This window comes from Pelodiscus sinensis, chromosome 24 (genome assembly GCF_049634645.1).
Source record: "Pelodiscus sinensis isolate JC-2024 chromosome 24, ASM4963464v1, whole genome shotgun sequence".
In the NCBI taxonomy this organism is placed as follows: Eukaryota; Metazoa; Chordata; order Testudines; family Trionychidae; genus Pelodiscus; species Pelodiscus sinensis.
In genome coordinates, this window is record NC_134734.1 from 14,583,811 (window position 1) to 14,601,084 (window position 17,274).

Consider the following 17,274-nt stretch of genomic DNA (forward strand, 5'->3'; position numbering starts at 1 on the left):
CTTAACTTTCAGAGCTAGAGTCTATTCTCAGAAATCTCTGCTTTTCACACCTGATGTTTAGATCACTAGGACATCCCCCTTGGGTAACTAACTCAGGAACAAGCCTCTCGGCAATTGTTTTGCTCCCATTTATTACATTTTTAATTGCAGCTCAATCCAGGGATCATAATGTGCCTCCTGTTATTTTTCCATTCCCCTCAACCCTTTTACCCACCCTTGTTTTCGTTTCTCCTCCCAACTCTCCTCGAAGCATGAAATTCACCCCTTCCTCTCACGTTCGTTAATATGAGCAAAGATTGCTACACACAAGCTCAGGATTCTGAAGCCTCCACTCATTTCACACATGCCAAAAAAAAAAAAAAGTCTGCCCCCAGTTGGAATACCTTGCCCAAGGGCTTTAAACAAAATTCGACTCCCACGTACAGAGGAGCAGAGTCTAGGCAGGCGTAGGATGTTACCTGGTATTCGAACAACAGCTAGCTTTGCCATGCTTCGGGGGGTTCTCTAATGTATTAGGCAACAATCCTGCTTACACAGACATACGCTGCGGCTTCTTCATGACAAAGGCTATCTGAAGGCCAGTTCTGCTTTTTAAGGGTTTCTCTGCTGATCCTCCTCCACCTGAAGAAGATCCATCCATCCTCTGATTCAAAGGATTTTGTAGGAGGAGACAACAGTGGAGCAGATTATTAGTGAGTCTCCAGAAGTCAATAGAAGTTATGTCACTGACTTCAGCGGAACCAGGAATTAGTCCACAGATCCTATCCTAATGCAATTTTGATGGGGAAGAAAACACTGATATAGGGACAGAACGAGAGTTTTCCCATATTGCAGGATGCTTAGTTAGGAGATCTGATTCTCCCATATCACCTTAATCAGCTTCCATAGAACTAAGTGAACAAATCAGAGTACGTCACATTTGATAAACGTAGCCTCTTTTGCTGCCCATAAATAGACTACAGGCAGTCCCCGGGTTACGTACAAGATAGGGACTGTAGGTTTGTTCTTAAGTTGAATTTGTATGTAAGTCGGAACTGGTACATATTGTAGGGGAAACTCTAGCCAAACATTTCTCCAGAGCTCGGTTTTATTCTCCCACACCTCACTTCCCTCAGTCCTTTATTCTCAAGCTGAGGTGTCTGCTGAGAAAAGCCGCTCCGCGTCTCCCTGGTCTGTTGGGGGGGGGGGGGGGAGGGGGGGGAGGAGGCGCTAGCTTCGCATCTCCCTGGTCTGCTGGGGGGGAAGCAGCTAGTGCTGGGTTGCCTCACCCCGTTTGTAAGTAGGGATCCGATGTAAGTCGGATCCATGTAACCCGGGGACTGCCTGTACTGTTTTTCAGAGTATACGTTAACCAAAGCTATTTAATTAATACTTTGTGCTTACAAATTCTTGCCTACAGAGCGATGGTTAGTACTCAAATCATTTTATGGAACACTCCGATGAAGAATTTGTTTGGTCCCGGTGTTCATTTTGTTCAACATGTATTTTAGTGCTACGTCCAATATTGCACTGTACAAAAACTGACACTAAAAGCTCTTTGAATAAGTATTCACAACTGGCAAATTCAGAGTTTTGTGAACATGCTCAATGAAACCACTGCAGGTTTCCAAATTTCTTTCACTGAGTGCTAGGCTTAAGCACAGACAACTCAAAGGGGGTCTTCACCCCTACCCTTACCATTGGCTATATCTGTTTTTCCATCAGCGCTATTCCCCTTATCCGACATCTTGTTTCCTTGTGGGCCCAGCCTGAATAGGAGAGATTAAAAAACAAGAGTTGGCAAACAGCAAGACAAGAGATCCCCTCTGAGATCATTTCATAAAGGCCATGGCTTTCTAATACAGGCTCCGTCTAGTAAGTGTGCATCTCCTAGGAGCAAGCTGCAGTGGCTTGGCCCTGTGTACTGAGAAACAATACCACTTTTCAAACAGGGAAGAATACTTAAACTTGACTGTTTACCACAGGGTATGTACTATCCAATGCAATATAGAAGTGATAAATGTAACATTTTCTCCAAGGCTTCTAGAGTTAGATTGACAAGAGACAGACAAGTGTGAGTGTGTGTTGTGAATAGCGACATTTCCTCAGTAAATGTCTACAAAATCCATAGCACCTTCTACCTCAAAAGGATCCCAAACCTATGCCCAAGCTATACAGAGGAAAAACTTTGCTCACCATTTCTGGAATGGAAGGTGGCTGTGCATTATTTAAAAACTGCAACATTGCATAGCAGCTGGCTGTTCACAGTAAGGATGTTAAAATGCAATTGACTAATAGTCAATAGGCACTTTTCTGCATTCCTCCTTTGAAGTGTACAAGAGCACCTGCCGGGGCTCTTGTACACTTCAAAGGAGGAATGCAGAACTCGGCATACAGAAGTACTGCTGACTCCTGACTGCACTGGGTGTGCCTGCTTTGCAATGCACAAGAGTCCCCAGCAGGGGCTCTTGTGCATTTCAAAGCCAGGGAGCCAGAGGTCAGCGGGGGACACTCAATCCTCCGCAGACCCTGGGCTCCATGCTATACAGCATGCTGCTAGGAGATTGGGGTAAGCAGGGGAGCCCCCAGCTGACCCTGGGTTCTGCACGGCACTTGCCTAGCTGATCCCGGGTTCTGGGGAAATGCCACAGGGAGACTGGAGTCAGCCAGGGAGTCCCCAGCTGACCCCAGGCTCCACGGCAGCTGCCCCTTCGAAATACATGGAGATGGTGTTTTTAAAAAAGCAGTTGTGGAGTCCGGGGTCAGACGGGGACTCTCCAGCTGATCCTGGGTTCTGGGGAAATGCTGTGGGGAGTCCCCAGCTGACCCCGGGCTTAATTGCCCCTTTAAAACGGAGATGCCATGGACTATCCCCAGGTGACCCCAGTGCCCCTTTGAAAGGTGCACAGATTGCATTTTAAAGGGGCAGCCGCTGCACAGCTGATATGCAAATCAGCTGTGCACTGGCTGCCCCGCGGTTTCAAAGGGGCAACATCACTATGTGGCACTGCCCCTTTGAAGTACCCTCTCCCCACGCTTTGCTGCCTCTCTCATAGAGGCAGTGGGGGAGGAGAGGAAGGGACGGGAGATATCGACTAGCTGACTAGTCAAAATACTATCTGATAAGCATTTGCTTATCGGATAGTCGACTAGTCTTTCATATCCTTAGTCCACAGAGGACACTCAGGAAATGTAATGCAATCACTCAAGGTCACATTTAGCCAGGTTATTGGGAACACCATGCAAACTCTGGTAGTCCTGTTAATAGTCACGAATGGTTACATAAGAATGACCGTACTGGGTCAGACCAAAGGTCCATTTAGCCCACTAGCCCATCTGTCAACAGTGGCCAGCACCAGGTGCCCAGAGAGGGTGGACTGAAGACAATGATCAAGCGATTTGTCTCCTGCCATCTCTCTCCAGCCTCTGACAAACAGAGGCCAGGGACACCAATTCTATCCCCTGGCTAATAGCCTTTTATGGACCTAACCTCCATGAAATTATCTTGCTTCTCTTTATACTCTGTTACAGTTCTAGCCTTCAGTCTCCTCTGGCAACGAGTTCCACAGGTGGACTACACGCTGTATGAAGAAGAACTTTCTTTTATTAGTTTTAAACCTGCTACCCATTAATTTCATTTGCTGTCCTCTAGTTCTTCTATTATGGGAACTAATAACTTTTCTTTATCCGCCCTCTCCACACCACTCATGATTTTATAGACCTCTATCATATCTGCCCTTAGTCTCTTCTAAACAGAAGAGTCCCAGTCACGTTAGCCTCTCTTCATATGGGACCTCCTCCAAACCCCTAATCATTTAGTTGCCCTTTTCTGAACCCTTTCCAAGATCAAAATATCTTTAAGGTGAGGAGACCACATCTGTACACAGTATTCAAGATGAGGGCGTACCATAGTTTTATACAGTGGCAGTAAGATATTCTGGGTCTTATTTTCTATCCCTTTCTTAAAAATTCCCAACATCCTATTTGCCTTTTTGACTGCCGCTGAACAGTGTGTGGAAGTTTTCAGAGAACTATCCACGATAACTCCAAGATTTCTTCCCTGATTTGTCGTAGCCAAATTAGCCCCCCCATCATACTGTACGTATAGTTGGGGTTATTTTTTCCAACATGCATTACTTTACACTTATCCACATTACATTTCATTTGCCACTTTGTTGCCCAATCACTCAGTTTGGTGAGAACTGTTTGAAGTTCTTCAGAGTCTGCTTCTGTCTTGACTATCTTAAACAGTTTCGTGTCATCTGCAAACTTTACCACATCACTACTTACCCCTTTCTCCAGATCATTTATGAATAAGTTGAACAGGATTGGTCCCAGGACTGACCCTTGGGGGACACCGCTAGTTACCCCCTCTATTCTGAAAATTTACCATTTATTTCTGCCCTTTGTTTCCTGTCTTTTAACCAGTTCTCAACCCATGAAAGGACCTTCCCTCTTATCCCATGAATATGTAATTTACACAAGAGCCTTTGGTGAGGGATCTTGTTAAAGGCTTTCTGAAAATCTAAGTATACTATATCTACTGGATCCCCCTTGTCTACATATTTGTTAACCCCTTCAAAGAACTCTAAGGGTATGTCTACACTGCCACCCTAGTTCGAACTAGGGTGGCTAATATAGGCATTTGAAGTTGCAAATGAAGCCCGGGATTTAAATATCCCGGGCTTCCTTTGCATCTTGCCAGGCGCGGCCATTTTTAAATCCCCCTTAGTGCGGACTCCGTGCCTGCGGCTACACACGGCACGGAGTAGGTAGTTCGAATTAGAAAGCCTAATTCGAACTACCTACTCCGTGCCGCGTGTAGCCGCGGGCACGGAGTCCGCACTAAGGGGGATTTAAAAATGGCGGCGCCCGGCAAGATGCAAATGAAGCCCGGGATATTTAAATCCCGGGCTTCATTTGCAACTTCGAATGCCTATATTAGCCACCCTAGTTCGAACTAGGGTGGCAGTGTAGACATACCCTAAGGCTGTGTCTACACTGGGCCACTTATTCCGGAAAATCAGCCGCTTTTCCGGAATAAGCTGCGAGCTGTCTACACTGGCCCCTTGAATTTCCGGAAAAGCACTGACGATCTACTATAAGAAATCAGCTGCTTTTCTGGAAAAACTATGCTGCTCCCGCTCGGGCAAAAATCCCTTTTCTGGAAACCTGTTCCGGAAAAGGGCCAGTGTAGACAGCATAGTAGTCTTTTCTGCAAAAAAGCCCTGATCACGAAAACGGCAATCGGGGCTTTTTTCCGGAAAAGCGCATCTACATTGGCCACGGACACTTTTCCGGAAAAGCATCCTGCCAATGTAGATGCTCTTTTTCCAGAAATACTTAAAACTGAACAGTTTTCCATTATAAGCATTTCCGGAAAATCATGCCAGTGTAGACGTAGCCCAATAGATTAGTAAGACATGATTTCCCTTTACAGAAACCATGTTGACTTTTGTCCAAAAGATTATGTTCTTCTACATGCCTGACAATTTTATTCTTTACTACTGTTCAACTAATTTGCTTGGCACTGAAGTTAGACTTAACGGTCTGTAATTGCCAGGATGGCCTCTAGAGCCCTTTTTAAATATTGGTGTCATGTTAGCTAACAGAAGGATAGGTTAAAAACCACAGATAATAGTTCAGCAATTTCCCATTTGAGTTCTGTAAGAACCCTTGGATGAATGCCATCTGGTCCCGGTGATTTGTTAACGTTAAGTTTTTCTATTTGTTCCAAAACCTCCTCTAATGACACTTCAATCCAGGACAGCTCCTCAGATTCACCACCCACAAAGGACAGTGCAGATTTGGGCATCTCCCTAACATCCTCAGCCGTGAAGACTGAAGCAAAGAAATAATTTCATTTCTCTGCAATGGCTTTATCGTCCTTGATTGCTCCTTTTATATCTCTATCATCTAGGGGGGGACACTGGTTTTTTAAGCAGGCTTCCTGCTTCTAATGTACTTAAAACATTTTGCTATTTCTTTTTGAGTGTTTGGCTAGCTATTCCTCAATCCTTTTTTTGCTTTTCTTATTACATTTTTATACTTGATTTGACAGTGTTTATGTTCCTTTCTATTTATCTCACTAGGATTGGTCTTCCACTTCTTGAAAGATGCCTTTTTGTCCCTCATAGCTTCTTTTACATGGTGGTTAAGCCACGATGAATCTTTTTTAGGTCTTAGTATGTTTTTTTTAATTTGGGGTAAACATTTAAGTTGGGCCTCTATTATGGTGTCTTTAAAAAGTTTCCATGCAACTTGCATGGATTTGGCTCTAGTCACTGTGCCTTTTAATTTCGGTTTAACTAACCTCATTTTTTTGTAATTCCCTTTTTTGAAATTAAATGCCAGAGTGCTGGACTGCTGAGGTGTTCTTCCCCGCCACAGGAGTGTTAAATGTTATTATATTATGGTCACTATTCCCAACTGGTCCTGTAATGGTTCTCTCCTGGACCTGATCCTGCACTCCACTCAGGACTAAATCGAGAATTCCTCTCCCCTTGTGGGTTCCTGTACCAGCTGCTCCAAGAAGCAGTCATTTAAGCCATTGAGAAATTTTCTCTCTGCTTCTCTTCCTAAGGTGACATGTACCCAGTCAATATGGGGATAATTAAAATCCCCCATTATTATAGAGTTTTTTTTATTTTGGTAGCCTCTCTAATCTCCCTCAGCATTTCAATGTCAGTATCACTGTCCTGGTCAGCTGGTCAATAATATATCCCTTCTGCTAAATTCTTATTGGAGCATGGAATTACTAACCATAGTGATTCTACTGAACATGTTGATTCATTTAAGATTTCATTTGATTCTACAATATCTTTCACATACAGTGCCACTCCGCCACCCACCCGGCCTGCTCTATCCTTCCGATATATTTTATATCCCGGTACGATTGTGTCCCACAGATTTTCCTCATTCCACCAGGTTTCAGTGATGCCTATTATGGTTGGAAGCTCATTTAGTAGTAAGGGGCACTGGTTCAGAATGCCCCTTACTACTTGATGGCCTAAATATTCCGTGCATGTCTCCCACCCAAATACTGACCTTGTTTAGCACACTAGGTCAGTGAAAGATACACTACAGGGCAGTTATGGCTGCTCCCATTGCATTCCCAAACTAACTGAAGCATAACTTCCACAAGGCTCTGATACTCAAGGGAGTTAATTCTTCCCCTCTCCCCTGTCCAACCATTTCCAAATCTGCATAGTCCTCCAGCTGCATTCTCCCATGAAGAGTGCCTTGACCCAACAGGGAAGTGATGGTCATGTGACCCCAAAGCATTTGCTCAATTTGTTAAAGCCTCCCATCATATTTCCCTTATGTGAACCCTCCCCCGTCTCTCCGCCTTGGTCCTTTGATTTCCCTTTCACTCTTACTCCATCAGGAAGCAAGTTCTATCCACCCAACTGGTGATCCCCAGCTACTCTCAAAGCAATGACAACTTATTGATGTTCACACTGCAATAACAACTGCACAAAACCCAGCAATGACTGAAGAGACCAGTGTGTCACGTTCGCACCACAAAAGATCATAAGGTAAAAAGCTATTCAAAAAGCTTTTTTTTTTTTAAAACCTCAAATAAGATTTCTAAATAGTTTCCTACGCACAAGGTCCTCCCAAGCCTCAAGCACACTCCGCTGAGTCTGCAGTACATAGGAGGATGACAAAGCATTCCCACTGGAAGCCCCAAAGCTCTGGAATTTGCCCCTCATGGGTTTACAATTCAAAGCTTGACCTTCAGGGCTCATTTATCCTCCCATGCTTTTCCCAGAGCACCGGGGAACTCCAGTGCATTGGCAGCTTAGTTGTGAGGTTGGAAGCTCCCCAACACTTGCTGCCATTGCTCAATTAATTGAGCAGTGTTTAATTTTATATGTGCATGAGAAATCCAAAACAGAAGAGAACTAGTGCTCCAATGTTCCCTGCTCCATCCATTCCAGAGACATCGTGAAATGGATCTTTAATTACCCACAGTGACATCATGCAAGATCTCATGCTAGCAATGGCTACTTTCAGTTTCCTTAATGCAATCTTAAACCCTCTCACTGGGGTATCCTTTGAAAAACCCCAGTCCGGTTGTAGCTTTCCTATTTTGTCAGGTCTTCCACAGGGTTCTCCCTCACACACCTCCCACCTCTACCCCAACCAAATGTTTTAATGTTAATTCCATGAGGGGAAAATGTTTAATTCATTAGCTTAAAAAAAAAAAAATAGTTCAACAGTCAGAGTTTTTCCCCATGGCAGAGAAATTTCAGTTTGTAAACTGCTTAAGTCAGAACTATTCAATATTGATCTTTCCATGAAGCCATCATGAGTAAAAGCTGTTTTTAGGCTTTCACTTCAAAGCCGACCGTATCATACTGGTCTGCACCGCAGGTATGTCCCCCTCCTACTGGATTTTAGTGGCTTTTTGGTTTTAATAGCATAGTGTCTCACCTTCTGTAGTATTTAGAAAGGTACTCCACTATTGGCCACTGCCAGGGCTGCTAACAGAGTCAGTAATTAACAGCTCTCTGTGCTTTGCTCCTTTGTACAACAGGATCAATGATGCCTGAATATGGCACTTATCTGCCTTCGGTAGTGCTGTGGGAACCCCATCAGTTAGCCCCGGCTTCTTCCACAGAAGAAGCTCAGAGTGTTCAATGGGACACCTGCAAAAACAGTGACACTATATAGTTTAAGAAGTCCCCCTCTAGCTGTCCCCACCCCCAAGCCCTCCCAAAAAATAAAACCCTACACACCACATAGCTAAGTCACAATTCCAACTGAAGTCAAAAGTGACAAATGTTACCAACGTGGATGAGGCTATTTTTATTTACGTGTTGATAATCCTTTACTTCCTTCCCATTTTAAACTGTTAGTGGGGGTGTTTTATACTTCTTTAGTTTCTTTTTTAGATTTTTACACTTAAAATGCTTATATGCAGAAATGAACATGTCAAGGGCTTCAACATCCTTACCGTGAGAGCAAAATAAATCCAAACAAAATTAACCAATAGTCTATTTATAGCTAACACCATATTCAGATGCACGGAATAAATAGCCAAATGTCAAGAAAGCTGAAATATTTCGGCCAGGCTACATTCCTCCATCAGGGCTTGCAGTTTGAAATCAGACTTGTGTGTCCTTAGAAGATGGAATGTTCCTATTTTTAAAATTTTGGCCTGGGCGAATTTTTTCAACAAAAAACATTATTGAAGTCTGAATAGTTTTCTCATTAACAGTGAAGCAATTGTGGTTTGAAGTCACAGATTTGACACGAGAGATTAATAAAAAAAAAAATACAGTTTTATCCCCTGATGCTACAAAATACTTACGCACATACTTAATTTCCAGCACACGGATTGACGTAAGTGGAACTAATCGTAAGAATAAGTTTAGTGGCTATGCAAATGACTGCAGGAGCAGGGCCTTGGTTTTCACTACATTTTATTTTGGCACCAACCTGAATTTTACAGATTTCTATAAGATACCCGAATAGGAATTTCGGAGAATTTGTAAATTGGAATCTAAAAATTGCAACAGCACATTTTACTGATCTCAACCTGATTTTAAACCCAATGAGATTTAGAAAAGCGCAATGTAAGTCAGATTTCAATGGCCTTGATTTAAATTGCTCCACCCTGATTATTGCCACCTGCTGGCAGCTCCGTGGCACACAAAGTCAATGGATCTGGATCTTTGCACATTATCAGTTGGCTTCTTTTGTAGGTCTCCGTAGTACAGAAAGATCAAGGAAACCCAATGCCCAACGTCACACCTCTAGGTTAGTACTCTGATACAGTGATAGGGAGGGGGAGAGGGAGAAAGAGAAAGAAAAAGACAGAAAGAAAGACAAAGAGACAGAAAGACAGAGAGAGACAGAGAGAGAGAAAGACACACACACACACACCCCCACCCGTTTCCATAAAATCTATTTTACCAGCATGAATGTCACTAGCCTCCTTTAGGACCTTCAGATTATGCCTTACACCAGTGCCTAAAACATTGTACCAAGTTCTCAGACTAATCCATGTGACAGCATCCTCTAGGAAATATGTCACAGCAAATTCTTCCCCAATGTATACCCCTCTGTAGCTTACTGAAGTCAATGAGGTTTCAGAGTGCACTAAGTAAGGATGGAATTTGGCTCAGTGCATTTTTACGACAGAATGAAATATTACTTTAATTACTCTCAGACTGAATCACCAGGGCAGTATTTCAAACAGCTGCTAACGAAACAAACAGATTCCTGTCATTTTAAATAGACAGAGCTCTGCTTCCCCCACATGCCCTCTTTAAAGACTAGTCATTTAGAAGTTACGTCTGTCTATGCATTTGCCATTTCTCCAACATAAACCCTGAATGGCAATCAGCAATTTTGGGCTGCCTGACTTAAGACTTGAGATTTTGAGAAGCGAGTGCTCAGACTTTCTGAAAATTGGGCCCTAAATTTGAGCATCTAAAATCATTAAGTTTAGGTGTTCTTTCTAATCCATTCTTTGTTTGCGTGGGCTACTTCCATTCAGGATGGGGCAAGAAACACACACACACACTTTATAAACATGACAACTATCGGCAAGGTGAGTGTACGACAAGTACTTTTAATCTGACCATATTTCGAGCTGTTGGTCTCTTTCTGTAATGTTTTGGATATGTGGTATGCACAAGGATTACACTGAGCCATCAGAACAGCCTTAGCTGGAAGATTTTTTTTTTTTTTTGCAAGGAGTGGGGTAGGACTATACAGGGATACTGTTAATTATATTCCTCAAGCAATGAGCAGATTGAAGAGCTACTTAATAGCTTCTCTTCATTTCCACTTGATGAATACTCCTATAGAGCCTGGCAGTTCAAGTAATTTCACAGCCAGTGGACATATGAATTTGGATGGTTAGGAGACACACAATGGCACTAGAATATGTAGGTCTGGCCTCTGCTGCTATGGAGCTAGTTTTGCTCTCCTCCCAAAACTACCTACCGAAATCCATCATTAATACCATTTCATGGTAACCTTTTCATCAAGGCATAGAAAAGAAACCCACTTCAAGAGGAAAGGTAGTCACTACCGGGTAATTAATCTAACTCCCTCACCCATCTACCCTGGAGGACTACAACCAGAGCTCTGCAAAATAATTTTATTTTAAAATAAAAATGTTCATTTTTTTAATCAGGAGTTTCCTATTTTAGCCACACTGGGATGGGACGGTCAGCGGTGGGGGGACAAGCCCACCCGGCACTCACCCCACAGTGACAGCTCCTGTCCTGCAGGTCTAAGCCCAGCTCCTCACATCAGCCATTGCAACCTAGCCCAGAGGGCTAGGGTCACAGCACAGCTCAGGTTTAGCAAGAGGATGGAGAGGCAGCTGAGCCTAATTTGGGTGGTGCTGCAACCCAGCGCACCAGGTCACACCACCTGCTGTGGCAAGGCAGGCTCAGCCTCATGGGACAAGAGCCACAGGCACTGTCGCTCTGGGCTACTTTATTATTTTGCATTTTATTTCAAAACTGCTCTAATTATAAATCTAGTTAAGAAATAAGGAAGCAACTGGAAACACTCAGCTGCCCTCTTGCCTCTATCTCCTGCTTCCTCCGGCGGTATTAACTCAGCTGCTGGGGAGATGAAGACAGATTGTAGCCTTTAGCCATCTCTTTTACATTAAGGCAGTTGAAGGAGTTCAAAGCAAGGGCTCTATAAACTGATTTGTATTTACACAGGCTGGATTCTCTCCAGCTCCAGAGACTCTCCATCAGCCTGTCTGAAATTGGCTATTAGCTATCTGATTCATACACAGTTTAACTTGACAATGAGATTACAATGTACTTAGACTAGGAACTCCTTCTGGGTGTACAGAGTTGAATATACCACTCAATAATAATAATGGAGATTAAACAGGAGCACTCAAAGATCAAATAGGGAAGCAAACTAGGACTTTTGCAGAAGAAGGTCTAGCCCCTCTTGAGGATTGCAGGCAATTACAGATCTTGTGTTAAATTCCACTAAACCTTCTACTAGGGTACTCCAAGCCTGTCCCCTTTAGAAGCAACCCCTAGCAGCTTCTGGGCCAACTGACTCTTGGGCACTGCCACATTATGCCTCTTCTCCTCTGTGCTGCTGTACTAGATGTGAGCTGTTTAAACCATGGGGCACTCTGGGGGCAGGGTAGTCCCAGCGGAGGGCATATGTCGCCAGTCTATCTTCTTCTGAGGTCTGACAAAGCCAGCAATTTGCTTAATAATTTTGGTTTCCATTTTCACACAAAGGTTGGTGGTGATTGGACATCTAACATAGGGAATGCCAGTGAAGGGGAGGAAGGATCAGAGGCTAAACTAGGGAAACAAGCTAAAATTACTTAGATGCTTTCAAGTCACCAGGGCCTGATGAAATGCATCCTAGAATACTGAGTATTATGTTCAATTCTGGACCCCACATTTCAAGAAAGATGTGGACAAATTGGGAAAAGTCCAAAAAACAACAAAAATAATTACAGGGCTAGAAAACATGACCTATGAGGGAAGATTGAAAAAAATTGATTTGTTTAGTCTGGGGGGGTGGGGGGAGAGACTGAGCATACACAACAGTTTAAGTGCATAAAAGGTGATTACAAAGAGGAAGAATAAAAATGGCTCTTTTCCTCTGAAGATAGGACAAGTCATGTTAGGCTTAAATTGCAGCCTAAAAGGAGATTTAGGTTGGACATTAGGAAAAACTTCCTGTCAGGGTGGGTAAGCACTGGAATAAATTGTTTAAGGAAGTTGTGGAATCTCCATTGTTAGAGACTTAAGAGTAAGTTAGACAAACCCCTGTCAAGGATGGCCTAGATGACATTTAGTCCTGCCAGGAGTGCAGGTGACTGGACTAGATGACTTGTCAAAGTACCTTCCAGTCCTATGATTTTAGCATGGCCAAAGGGGGAGGTGAAGGTAGGCTTCGGCTGTGATTTTTCCTCCCATCTTGGTCACAGCTACATGAGGCACATCTCAAACAAGTGGTGTAAATTAGGGATGTAAGATTGTAGCCATTTAGATGAGTAACCAGTTACCCAAACAGTCACACACCAGCACTCCAGGAGAGGAGCGGCAGGCACATGCATGGGGAGCCGACAAACAGCTCCGGAGGAGCCAGCTACCACCCTATGCTGCTGACTCCATAGGAGAGTCTGCAGAATGGGGCAACAGCTGGCTCCCCAGGAGTGGCCCCACTTCCGGGGAGCCAGCATGTAACCACTGAAATGGCTACATGGTTACAAGAACAACCATTTAACATCCCTAGTTGAGGGGAATGATTTCTTAGGTCTACAAGAGACTACTACAAGTTTAGTCCAAAAAGTTATTCATTTGCAGGGACTCTTATGGTGGAGCCTGCAGAAAGGGATGCCTGAAGACACTACCTGACGGCATCAGGGACCTGTTACTCTTCATTTAACATTCTGGCTTTTGTCTGTTACGGACAGACAGACAGCCATCACGTGGGAAAGATTACGTGATGGCAGCTATTTGACTTACTTCTCTGTAGTACCCAATTGCATGGAATAAAGGTTTGGGTTTGCTCTACTGACATTGGAGATGGCCATGTTATCCATAACAGAGCTACAGAGGTCACCCCAAACTAGTGTCAGACCTTTGCCATCATGTATTTTATTTAAGCCACACAAGTTTTACTGACACTCACTTTCACATCCCTCTGTAAAGCCAGACAGATGCCTTTGGGCCACAAGTCCAGCCCCACAGGCATTAGTTTAAAAACACAACAAAAAAAACCCCATGAGTGCATCTCTGGTTTTAATACCTCTAAAAGGACTTCAGAGTACGCAACGCAATGATATTCGGTCCAGCCTGAAAAGGGCATAAACCAATGCGTTGCACTGCTGGAAAGAAAGGGAAGTGGCCATTGAACATAACTATACAGGACCAGAGCCAGACTCAAGATTTAGGACTAAAAACAGCCTCTCAGTGGCTTAGGTCAGTGGGGACAAACAGGCAGGTAAAATAGGTGAGGGTGTCTGATCAATAGAGTTACCACATTGTTCTTGCCACATGCTTTTATGCCCTGTATAACCTCTACTGCCACTTCCAGGTGAGAAGCAAGGTTTACTCAAAGCTCTGCTAGATGTACCTGGGCCTAGTTAGTATAACACCTTCCATGCAAGGCCCTCAAAGTGATTCACAAACGCTGCTGTCAGTTACACGTAAGGCCACAATGCCCAGATAGAGCTGGGAATAAAACCCTGGAGTCCTCCTGGTGCCTGTTTCTCAGCTATTGGAGCACATACGCAAGCTGGGAGTTCAAGCCAGACCATTGCCTCGGCACAGACTAAGGATCTGCCATGGGGCTGCCTCTCCCTAATTTTATAGGGAGGGCAGTGGGTTGACAAGACCCTTTTTGGAGCTGTACTTCTTAACGTGGGCCATTGCAGCTGCAAGTCACAGCACAGCCCTGCTCTTCCTAGGTTCACTTGGTTTCTCCTGGCGTCTCCTACCCCATCTGCCCTTGGTTGGAGGCACAATCCCCTCTTATCCCACGGAGCCATTACTCCCACCTTTTCCGATCAACTGCCAGATTCCAACTGCAGCAGAACCTTTGCACTCCGACGCTCTATCTGGTTCTCAAAGAGCCCAATGCCACACTCCCACCGTTCTAACCAGTCCACTCGGAAGCAAACTCCACGACGCAGGGGAAAGTGCAGCGTTTCAGCCCCCTCTCCCTAGAAAGGGAAAGAATCGGACAGCTCCAAGACTTAGTCCTGGAGACATGCAGATAAGGACACAAGTCCTAGTAATGTTTCACTGACCATATGAAGAGGGTAACAGAGGAGGAAAGCAGCTCAGATCAAAGGTGATTCCCAAGATTTCCTGGCCTAGTGAAGCAACACGAAAGCCAGAGTTAGTGAGACCACTGGTGCAGTCAGAGGTAGGGACTGAAGGACAACAGCAGCTTCTCAGGGGTTCAGGAGGAAAGTTTGGGCATAGATGAGCAGAAGAAAGTAGTAGAGGCAGTAAGGCGGGGGGGGGGGGGGGGGGGGGGGGGGGGGGGGGGGGAGAGAACAGGAGCCAGTGTCCATGGAGAGCATGCTTTTAAGCCAGTTCCACACGAGCACTGGATCAGCCTCTCCCCTCCCCCGCCCCCCACAGGCAGCAGCAGGGAGGAAGGGGAGGCTGTACCACAACAGCAGCCCATCTGCAGGGGGTCCATGGACAGAGGCCGCTCCGCATCCCATGAAGCAGCCTTTATCCGCAGCAAACGTGGGTCCGCCACAGAATGAGGCTGCTCCACAGCAGCAGTCCCTGTCTGTGGCGGGGTTCAAACTCCCCGTGGACAGGCAGCAGCCTCTGTGTAAGCGGCAGCAGCCTAGGGCAGTAGGTGGAGTCAGTCTACACGGGAAGCTAGTTTTTAAATTGGGTCTCGTCGCAGATCAGCTCCTGCCTGTCACCTCGCACGGCTGCCTCTGATACAAAGGTAGCAGCGTTGGTAGCAGGGGGCTCCCCAGGTGTGAGCCTGGGAGCATACTGGGGTCCATAGAACAGTTGTGTAGCTGCTAACGCTTTGTGGTTACACGACTATTCCATTACATGCTATCTAACGTCCCTAATCTGCGAACACCTAGGGGTCCGCAGGATGAAAACCACTGACAAAGGGCTTGTCCCCATTGCCACTTAACTGCACTGTAACTTTCTCCCTTAGTGATGTGAAAAAACACTGCTCTCCCCCCCCCCCCCCACACCAAACGCAGCCAGTTACAAAACTGTGACATCAGCGTAAACAGGCTCCCAGCTTTGTTAACTTCTCCCCCAAGGAGGTGGTTTACCTGATGCCCTAACCACACTACCGGGTTAAAGCACTGCTGCAGCTGTATTTTAAACTTCGAAGTGCAGACAAAGCCCTAGGGTAGGCAAACGTATCCTGGGAACACCCCTTTGGGAGTGTCCAGGACAACCTTTAAAAAAGGTGCTATCAGCCTGGAGTTAACTGACAGAGGTCAACGCTAAAGAAAACAAGCCTCCAGGTTAGAAAAATTAGGGGCATCACTTCCCTCCAGAATGGAATGCAGCCACCTCTAGGGTAGAACAGACTGCTGAACAGTTGCTATAGCAACACTGAACAACAGCTTGAGGGAAGGAGGCAGCCATATTTGTTTGAATCTTCATGGAGAAAACAATTAGCACAGCTGGTGCTTAAATGCCACACTGGGATCAGAAAGACTTAAGTGATGAAACTGGCCATGAGTCCAAGAGAATATCTTGTCAGTAGGGAAAAAAAGCATCGTAGGATCTTTGTTCTCCACCAACACAAGTCTCACTGCAACGATAGCAACAGCTCCAGCGTCCTCACTCAGCCAAAGGCAGAAACCGGGAGTAAAGTACTGGCCCAAGGAACTCTTTAGTGTTCAGCCTTTAGAGAGCGAGAGGGAACCGAATGTTAAGCTACTCAAAGCTGTGTATTCCACACAATTACAATAGCTTTCAAGAGCCCAATGGCTGGCACATCGGAGACTTGATGCTCTCTCTCTCTCTCTCTCTCTGCACTGGTGCACAAAGCCTTCTAGATCCCTGCAACACAGCATGAGCCTTTCAGTTGAGTACCAGCTGGTTGCTATGAAGTCACTAACTCCCTCAACTGGTCTGACCGGCAGGAGAGCCCGCAGAGCCTAGCATCCTAAACAAGTCTCTCTCTTAGTGGAATCAGAATGGAAAGAAACTCCTTGTCTGCTCTAGGGATGTGGTTAATTGTTCCCCCCCCCCCACGCCAGACCAGCCCCCCCCCCCCCCCCACACTCCTTTCTCCTGTTTAAGCAATTTAATATAAACAGGAGTTTACATCCCTGCTTTGCTCCCACTCTTCCCTCCCACCCCAATACACACTCATAGCATCTTGGGATCCCACTAATTACATAGCTAGACCAGAAATGAGGTGATGGAACTGTCATTAAGGCAAAGCGCTCGCTGGCTCCCTGGTCTGCCAGGGCTAAGCATGCTGTCTCTAACTCTGGTACGTATGATTTGCATTGCAACAGTACCTAGAGCATCAAATTAGAGTTGGTGTCTTACAAGCACATAGAAAGACAGCCCCTGCCCAAAAGAGGCTGCCATGATGCCAGACGCCTGTGAACAGACACCAGGACCCTCAACTAATCCTGAGCCACCTAGATTTTAATTACAGCCAATCTCCTCTTCATGTTGAGCTGAAGAGATGCTGTCTCCCTAATAGGCTATGGCACCAATATCTCATATTTGCAATGCACTAGATTCCAATATCAGGCAGCACTGCCAGGACGCTGTGCAGCACAATAGCTAGATCTCTATATTCAAAGCCAGC

General features: G+C 45.1%; 1 protein-coding gene across 3 annotated transcripts in view; it reads right to left on the reverse strand.

Moving 5' to 3' along the window:
* Positions 1-17,274, reverse strand: part of DCAF8 (DDB1 and CUL4 associated factor 8) — a 56,110-nt gene that overhangs the window by 31,002 nt on the left and 7,834 nt on the right. For 2 of the 3 annotated variants that reach the window (XM_075907236.1, XM_075907235.1), the window contains exon 3: positions 1,678-1,748. In XM_075907236.1, the coding sequence (XP_075763351.1) occupies positions 1,678-1,726 (49 nt within the window). In that variant the 5' untranslated portion in view covers positions 1,727-1,748. Of the gene's footprint in view, positions 1-1,677; positions 1,749-8,418; positions 8,634-17,274 lie in introns of all 3 variants that reach the window. The other variant, XM_075907237.1, reaches the window with a different exon arrangement.